Raw genomic sequence first — 9,975 nt, 5'->3', positions numbered from 1 at the left:
TCTAAGCTGTTATAGAAGCTTAGAAGGGAAAGTCAAAGAAAACAATATCGACTAGGGGTGGGTTTTGGCTGTTACAAATAGTATCAAAGCTAGGCACTAGGCGGTGTGCCAGCGAGGACGCTAGGCATCCAAGGGGGATGGATTGTGAGATCCCACCTTGGCTGAAGAGGAGGAATGAAGCATTCCTTATAAGGGTGTGGAAATCTCTCTCTACTAAACGTGTTTCAATACTTTGAGGAGAAACTCAGAGGGAAAAACCCAAAGAGGACAATATCTGCAAGTGGTGGGCTTGGGCTGTTACAAATAGTATCAAAGCTAGACACTGGGTGGTGTGTCAACGAGGACGCTAGGCACCCAAGGGGGTGGATTGTGAGATCCCACCTTGGCTAGAGAGGGGAACGAAGCATTCTTTATAAGGGTGTGGAAACCTCTCCCTATTAGATGCGTTTTAAAACCCTGATGGAAAACTCATAAGGGAAAACCAAAAGAGGACAATATCTGCTAGTGGTGGGCTTGGACCGTTACAAATAGTATCAAAGCTAGATACTGAACGGTGTGCGAGCGAGGATGCTAAGAGATCCCACATCGGTTGGAAAGGAGAACGAAGCATTCCTTATAAGGGCGTGAAAACCTCTCCCTACTAGACACGTTTTAAAAGCTTGAAGGAAAGCTCATAAGAGAAAGTCCAAAAAGGACAATATTTGCTAGCGGTAGGCTTGTCGGTGAGCTTTTGAACACCAGCTTTCTTCCAAGGGCCCACATTAGGTACCTTCTTGTTGTGAATCGTATAGCGGTCGGGCAATCTGTCATCGTCTTGGCTCGAGTAACGGGAACATCACATCGTCACACATCCGTATTTTCCAAGGTCCAAGTAAGTTGTTGAATTTCTTATAAAATTCGCATGTACAATGCACACCTAGACAGACATTAATCAGGTGCACGTTCATAATATTGTATACACCATTTCAGATATGCTTATAATTGTTTAGTATGAAAAAGACAGATCTTTAGACTGACCAGACCATGTGAGATGAATATGCATATCTTTAATCTACAACCATGACAGCTTTTCTTCCATTACACACCATGTTCTGTTCTTCAAATCATAATTTTTGTCAAACTCGCTGTCTCAATGTTCTGTTCATTGTTTTTCAAATACAAAGCTCTTACGACTCGTTTGACTAATTGTTTTCGTGTTAAAGTATTAAACCACCTGCTTATAAGCTTGTACTTTTGGGTTCATTGGTGTTGTAATACGGTATCGAGCAAGAGACTTTGTGTTCGAACCCTTGTAGGGTGCGGGATTAAATGGTTAAGTTCTACTAGGTAGAAATCAATTTAACGGGATTTGATCTTGTGATGTCTCATTGGTTGGGGAGGAGAACAAACCACCATTTATAAGGGTGTGGAAACCTTTCCCTAGCAGACGTGTTTTAAAGCCTTGAGGGGAAGCCCGAAAAGGAAAGCCCAAAGAGGACAATATCTACTAACGGTGGATCTAGGTCGTTACAAATGGTATCAGAGCTAGACACCGGACGATGTGCTAACCTTCTTGCTATTCCCCAAAGGGGAGTAGACACGAGGCGGTGTGCCAGGAAGGACGCTGGGCCCCAAAGGGGGGTGGATTTGGGGGCGGTCCCACATCGATTGGAGGAAGGAAAGAGTGCCAGCAAGGACGTTGGGCCCGAAGGGGGGTGGATTGTGATGTCCCACATTGGTTGGGGAGGAGAACAAACCACCGGGTGTGGAAACCTTCCTCTAGCAGACGCGTTTTAAAGCCTTGAGGGAAAGCCCGAAAGGAAAAGCCCAAAGAGGACAATATCTACTAGCAGAGGATTTGGGTCGTTACAGATTTTGATCTTGATCTGCTTCTTTCTTAGCATTATTGTAAACCATTTGATCCTAGTTGTCTTGCGTGGAAGGAGGCAGGTGACAGAGATTTAGCTTTTCTCACCCCTAATTATATACTACTATTAGATTGTGTCTGACCATGCGATTGGTTCAAACTCGAACCTAACCACCCTGCTTTTGGAGATAATAGAGACTTTACTCGATGTCTTGACCTATCCATAGTCTGCTAATCTAATCCTGACAAGCTTGTCTTAAACGAGATTTATATCTTTTCTTTGTTACACAATACTGAATGTGTAGTTCCTTTGTTCTTCTGGCTATGGTTATTTCTCTTCTTCTTTCTGACTTTTTTACTTATGGTCGGGCCTTTTTTAACCAATAATACTCCACCTGTATCTGAATACGAGGCTTGTTCGACTATGCCCACAAGCTCGTAAGCCCTCGACGCAAGGTGAAAAGGAAAAGATGCTTTGGCTTTCTTTGGTGACTACCACGTAAGTCCGTTTTTCTTGTGTTAGATGTCACTATTACGTTAAAATGAAAGTTAGGTGAATTTAAGGTCTATTTGGAACGACTTTTGTTACTTCAAAAGTATTTTAAACCGGGTCAAATCGTTGACAAATGAGACAAAGAAATGGTTTAGTTGGGAAGTTGATATGAATTATTAGGAAATGGGAGAGATTATTATATTATGAGGAAAGGTATTAATTATTTTCATAACACATGTTAGGGGACAATGGAACACAAACCAATCATATGCTTTTTCTTAAACCTTGTTGTTTTCTGACTGTCTTGTTTCAAACATAAAACATTTTTTAAATTCAAATTTTAATAATATATCATAATCTAAAACTAAATTAATAAAAATATATTTGAACTTCAGAAGTGTTTTAAAAATATCCTTGAATTTTCAAAAATTTTATTAACACATTTTAAAACTTTTTTAAAAACTTCGAAATTTTAAAAGTAGTTAAAAAGGAGGCGAAAATTGGGGTGTTGCAAGGAGGTCAAGGTCGAAGGCGGGAAATGTCATCCCAATCTTTAGTTTAACACGCACTTTTGATGGTAGCAGACTTGTGATTGTGCGGCACTTACTTCCCAGCAACAAGTGAGCTAAGCCAATTTGTTCTTGCATCGCCTATGGCCAAGTGACGTATAGCCAAGTGACGTATACTCGAGCCTCTGGCCCCGATTTAAAAGTTTTAGAAAACGGGGCAGAGAGATTTCGAAAGAGGGTTTTGAAAGGAAGATTTGAAAGATTGAAATTTGTGTTATATGTGATGCAAGCAAAAAGGCATCAACAACGACTTACAGCATATAACTATCGGGTAGGAAAAAGTTGACCAGAGGCAGCTCATGGCCCCGAGATTAAATGAACATCCTTATCCAGAACTTCAGGCGTCATGGGTTTCATCATATTAGATTATTAATTTATTAATGTGTTGGTTATGGATAAGCATGAATCTTTTGTTGTTAATTCTAAGGATTTGTTTATTCAACTCTTGATTAAAACAATCTTAAAAAGATGAGAAATATTGAGGATCACGATGCCCATAATTTAAAATATGAGTATTGTAAATAGGTTCGATTTTCACGGGAGATGTAACGACCCTAGATTTCTACTTACCTAGAGTTGCTACGCTATTGTTATCATAACGTAATCATTTTGTGCGGAAATGAGCGTTTAAACTTTATTATAATACATAAACTTCATCTTAAAACATTGTCATAGACTTACGTGTTCGAAAACATTTTTAAAATGGCACAACGAAATACTAAATGAAATATATAAGCGTTAAAATTAAAAACATCATATTCTAACCTATAAGAAAATAAATACAACTCCCCTATGCATGTACCACGGTCTCGAATTGCGATGTCATCGTCACCTGTACAGGACTGTCATCCGTACAGGGATGTCTTACTTTTACTCGAAATAGAAGTAGCTAAGAAAATAAATACAACTACCCTATGCATGTACTATGGTCTTGAATTGCGATGTCATCGTCACCCATACAGGGCTGTCACCCGTACAGGGATGTCTTGTTTTTACTTGAAATAGAAGTAGCTTAGAAAAGAAATACAACTACCCTATGTATGTACCATTGCGATGTCATCGTCACCCATACAGGACTGTCACCCGTATAGGGATGTCTTGTTTTTACTTGAAATAGAAGTAGCTAAGAAAATAAATACAACTACCCTATGCATGTACCACAGTCTCGAATTGTGATGTCATCGTCACCTGTACAGGACTGTCACCCGTACAGGGATGTCTTGCTTTTACTTGAAATAGAAGTAGCTAAGAAAATAAATACAACTACCCTATGCATGTACCATGGTCTCGAATTGCGATGTCATCGTCACCCGTACAGGATCGTCACCCGTACAGGGATGTCTTGCTTTTACTTGAAATAGAAGTAGCTAAGAAAATAAATACAACTACCCTATGCATATGCATGTACCACGGTCTTGAATTGCGATGTCATCGTCACACAGGACTGTCACCCATACAAGGATGTCTTGCTTTTACTTGAAATAGAAGTAGCTAAGAAAATAAATACAACTACCCTATGCATGTACCATGATCTCGAATTGCGATGTCATCGTCACCCGTACAGTTGTGTCATCCGTACAGGGATGTCTTGCTTTTACTTGAGATAGAAGTACCTAAGAAAATAAATACAACTACCCTATGCATGTACTATGGTTTCGAATTGCGATGTCATCGTCACCCATACAGGATTGTCACCCGTACAAGGATGTCTTGTTTTTACTTGAAATAGAAGTAGCTAAGAAAATAAATATAACTACCCTATGCATGTACCATGATCTCAAATTGCGATGTCATCGTCACCCGTATAGGGATGTCTTGCTTTTACTTGAGATAGAAGGTGCTAAGAAAATAAATACAACTACCCTATGCATGTACTATGGTCTTGAATTGCGATGTCATCGTCACCCATACAGGGCTGTCACCCGTACAGGGATGTCTTGTTTTTACTTGAAATAGAAGTAGCTTAGAAAATAAATACAACTACCCTATGTATGTACCATTGCGATGTCATCGTCACCCATACAGGACTGTCACCCGTAGAGGGATGTCTTGTTTTTACTTGAAATAGAAGTAGCTAAGAAAATAAATACAACTACCCTATGCATGTACCACAGTCTCGAATTGTGATGTCATCGTCACCTGTACAGGACTGTCACCCGTACAGGGATGTCTTGCTTTTACTTGAAATAGAAGTAGCTAAGAAAATAAATACAACTACCCTATGCATGTACCATGGTCTCGAATTGCGATGTCATCGTCACCCGTACAGGATCGTCACCCGTACAGGGATGTCTTGCTTTTACTTGAAATAGAAGTAGCTAAGAAAATAAATACAACTACCCTATGCATATGCATGTACCACGGTCTTGAATTGCGATGTCATCGTCACACAGGACTGTCACCCATACAAGGATGTCTTGCTTTTACTTGAAATAGAAGTAGCTAAGAAAATAAATACAACTACCCTATGCATGTACCATGATCTCGAATTGCGATGTCATCGTCACCCGTACAGTTGTGTCATCCGTACAGGGATGTCTTGCTTTTACTTGAGATAGAAGTACCTAAGAAAATAAATACAACTACCCTATGCATGTACTATGGTTTCGAATTGCGATGTCATCGTCACCCATACAGGATTGTCACCCGTACAAGGATGTCTTGTTTTTACTTGAAATAGAAGTAGCTAAGAAAATAAATATAACTACTCTATGCATGTACCATGATCTCAAATTGCGATGTCATCGTCACCCGTATAGGGATGTCTTGCTTTTACTTGAGATAGAAGGTGCTAAGAAAATAAATACAACTACCCTATGCATGTACTATGGTTTCGAATTGCGATGTCATCGTCACCCATACAGGACTGTCACCTGTACAGAGATGTCTTGTTTTTACTTGAAATAAAAGTAGCATGTGGCTTGAGTATTTCAATAAATAGTTAGTAAGTGACCTCACTATGGGATTAAATGCAAACACACACAATCATGAGTGAGACCTGTCATATCAGACTATATTTTTTACGCGACTATCCTAAATGGGCTAATTGGATGTGTATTTACTGTTCTACACATGCTCCACACGTCCGAGTATGGACCCACCAGCCAGTTCGTACACCTCTTGGACCCTTTCTTGTCGGGCGAGCATTTTCTGGTAGCTGTTGATGTCGGACACCCGTTTAGGAATAGTAACCGTTGTAGCATTAGGATAAACATAATGATTGTTTTTCTACCTAATCGTCGTAGCATTATGATAACCAAAATGATCGTTTTCCTGTCTCGTAACATATGCGTCTGTACCATCGTAAAAAGAGGGTACCCCCGTTGCATGAACACAGAACGATGCATGAGGTCCCAACATTTGTCCTTTTTCATTATCATATATGACAACTCCTTTAGCGTTTTCCTTCATATCATTATCATAATTTTCATGTAATTTCGGAGTTGTGTATCATGTCGAAATATCTTATTGCATGTCATTCATATCATACATCTTATCATGTCACGTGTATCATATCATAAGCATATCGTGTCTCCCAACATAACATGTCATATCATACACGTATCATATCATAAAGTATATCACTATATGTGTCGTAGAGTCAAACGTATCATACCATAACATAAATCATATCATTCACTTAACATATCATAGTCATATAATTTTCGTCAAACGGATCGTACCATATCATATATCGAGTAAGTTATTGTATTCACAAAACCAACCCAAAATATCTTCAAACCGTAATGAATCCTTATACTTCTTATCCACTCATTCAATGTTTTGTTCATCCTTTCAGCAATACTGTTTTGTCTTACCTTATCGGAAACTGTCCTCGTTAAGCTGATTCTCTCGGTTTCACAAACTACTTTGAATTCTGACTTGTCATACTCTTCTCCATCGTCAGACCTCAAGCTTTTGATCTCCAAATCGATCTAAATTTAACTTCAGCTTTCCACCTCTTAAGGGTAAGCAGATCTATCTTGTTTTCAAGATATATACTTATACCTTCCTACTGAAATCATCAATAAAGGTGTATGTACATGCATTTCTCTCCTTTAATATCCAAGACCGAATTAGCTTTGTCTACGAACAAGGAAGCTATAAGTAATGCAACTATGAATCTCATGGAGAGTTCAATCCTGGCTCAGAATGAACCATGGCGGCATGCTTAACACATGCTTGGGAAGTGGTGTTTCTAGTGGCAGATGGGTGAGTAACGCGAAAGAACCCGCACTTGGGAGGGGAACAACAACTGAAAACGGCTGCTAATACCCTGTATGCTAAGGAGCAAAAGGAGTAATCCGCCCGAGGAGGGGCTTGCGTCTGATTAGCTAGTTGGTGAGGCAATAACTTACCAAGGCAATGATGAGTAGCTGATCCGAGAGGATGATCAGCCACACTGGGACTGAGACACAGCCCAAACTCTTACGGGAGGAAACAGTGGGGAATTTTCCGCAATGGCCAAAAGTCTGACGGAGCAATGCCGCGTGGAGGTAGAAGGCTGTCTTTAGTTTCTCAGAACCCCGAGAACTGCCAAACTCTTACGGGAGGCAACAGTGGGGAATTTTCCGCAATGGGCAAAAGTCTGACGGAGCAATGCCGTGTGGAGGTAGAAGGTTGTCTTTAGTTTCTCAGAACCCCGAGAACTGTTGATGACAGCAACAGCAGTATCCCAAGACTCGGGTAAAGATGACATCAAAATCAATATTTTAATTTCATCTTTGAAATTAATAACTCAATTGACTTGTAACCATATTGTGTAACGGCCCAAATCAACCGCTAGTAGATATTGTCCTCTTTGAGCTTTCCCTTTCGAGCTTCCCCTCAAGGCTTTAAAACGCATCTACTAGGTGAAGGTTTCCATACTCTTATAAACGGTGTTTTGTTCTCCTCCCTAACCAATGTGGGACATCACATATTGGATTCATTTATATGATCCGCAATAGATCCACCTTCAAATATTTGTAAATTTAAAAATTTTCGCATCAAATATACATTGTCCATATCCGACAGTTTTTCGTACATAGTCGACAGTGTCCTCAACAGATCCGACGTTATCTTCTCCTCGACGATGTTGAACGCCACGTTTCTAGACAGTGTCAATCAAATCAACCCTAGAGCCTACCGATTCTCGAACTTTCACTACTTCATGGTCATAGAATTCAGCTTCACCCCAGATAAGGGTTCATGATGATCTTTCTGATACCGATAATCTTCAAGTTTTAGGATCTTTTTCTTTGAACTTTTCATCTTCATATATACTCGACTATTAGTCTATTATAATAAAATTAATTAATTAATTAATTAAAAAAAATTAAAAATGGATAAAAGGATAAAGATTAATAAATAGTGGAGAGAGAGAGAGAGAGGACAATAAATTGATGTGATTAAGAAGAGGCCGCGTGGTTGCTTCTGCTTTCTTTAAAAATTAGCCTCCCTTCTTCCTTTTCTTCTCCTCAACTAAACCTAAACCCTCTCTCTCTCTCTCCTCTCTCTCTCTCTCTCTCTAGCTTCCTCCATTGCCAACCATTCTCAAGCTCTAACCAATTCTCATTTTCGCCTCTCTGAATCAATTTTCGTTGCCGGACTCCAAAGGTATTACGTGTTTTATAATTCCTTTCGTTCTCTATTTATGGATTCTATATGTTTCTCTTCTTTGATTTCGTTTACGATCTGTACTTTTCTTCATTGTTGATGTCGATTTGGTTCGGAGGATTTTTTTTTTGTGGATTTAGTATCCTCCTGCTCCACAGGAACACTCTCTGTTTCTTTCTATGGAAATTTGATTTCATTTTGCATTAGCATTATGGAAATTATGGAGTCTGTGTTCAGGAATCTGGAATCATGAAAATTTTCGTTACTTCTGGCTTGATTTGTGTTTGTGATAATGTTTCGTTTGTGATTTTGTTCATTTCGTTTGCAGATTGTTTGAGGTTTGACGGTGTTTGTGCTTGTGATTGTGCTTGTGTGTTGCTGGATTGATTTCTTGAGATGGATGCGATTGCTTCGAACTTAGAAGAGTCGAGAAGTTCTGATTTCACGGAGCAGCGGCCGAGTAAACGCCGAAAAATCGAATCGGAGAATCAAGCGGCGGAGATTTGCAGCGCCAGATCTACGGATTTAAAAAGACGGTGGAGAACAGAGTCGGAGCAACAGATTTACTCTTCGAAACTAGTCGAGGCGCTTCACCGCGTAACTCGGAGAACCGCATCGCCGCCAGCGAAATCTTCAATCAACGGCCGAAAAGTCCGCGAGACGGCGGACACAGTCCTTGCCGTTGCCGCCAAAGGCAAGACTCGCTGGAGCAGAGCCATCCTGACGAATCGGCTCGAGCTCAAACTCAAGAATCACAAGAAGGCGAAGCCGGCTGGAAACTGTTTCCGGCCGAAGAAATTGAAAATTAGGTACGAGACGAGAAAATTGCCGACGGTACAGAGGAAAGTTCAAACTCTCGGGCGCCTGGTTCCCGGCTGCCGTAAAATCTCATTCCCGAACCTCCTTGACGAAGCTACGGATTATATCGCCGCTCTACAGATGCAGGTCCGCGCCATGACAGCCGTCGCCGAGCTTCTCGCCGGCACTCCGGCTGATCAACAACAAAGCTTCAGAACAAATTCGTAGAAGCCACTTCCAAGGCTTGTAATGCCAGGTGTTTCCGTTTAATCTTTTTTTTTTTTTTCTTCTTTTTCTTTTTTCCTTTCAACCAATATTATTCGTGTATTGTTATGAAATATTTTATTGTACACATTTCTAATCTTCATTTTTTTTTTTTTTTTTAAATTTTTTTTAATTGAAAAGTGGCACCTAATTTTGATTCTCTTTAATTTAATAACAGAAAGATGATCACATGAACTTAGGTAATTAGGGTTTTGGTAATTTTATTTTCTTTCCTCAATTATTTTCTTTCTATTCCCAGAATTTGATTGAAAATATATTTTTTAATTAGTTGGATTGGTTGAAAATGACATGCTCTTGATATCATGTTATTTATGAATCACTGATCTGATACCTAGGCTCTCATGGCTTTTCTTTGAGCTTCCTCAAGAGACCTCATACCTACGAAT

The 9,975-nt window shown here is 39.7% G+C and overlaps 1 protein-coding gene across 1 annotated transcript; it reads left to right on the top strand.

Annotated features, from left to right (window-relative positions):
• The first annotated feature begins 8,339 nt into the window (after positions 1-8,339).
• Positions 8,340-9,684, top strand: LOC111780283 (transcription factor bHLH149). Its single transcript, XM_023660641.2, has 2 exons — positions 8,340-8,506; positions 8,835-9,684. The coding sequence occupies exon 2, from the start codon at positions 8,903-8,905 to the stop codon at positions 9,530-9,532; it is 630 nt and encodes a 209-aa protein (XP_023516409.1). The 5' UTR covers positions 8,340-8,506; positions 8,835-8,902; the 3' UTR covers positions 9,533-9,684.
• The last annotated feature ends 291 nt before the right edge of the window (positions 9,685-9,975 follow it).

Source organism: Cucurbita pepo, chromosome 18, assembly GCF_057944985.1.
Source record: "Cucurbita pepo subsp. pepo isolate OVF chromosome 18, ASM5794498v1, whole genome shotgun sequence".
Lineage (NCBI taxonomy): Eukaryota > Viridiplantae > Streptophyta > Magnoliopsida > Cucurbitales > Cucurbitaceae > Cucurbita > Cucurbita pepo.
This window is presented reverse-complemented; position numbering and strand designations above follow the sequence as displayed.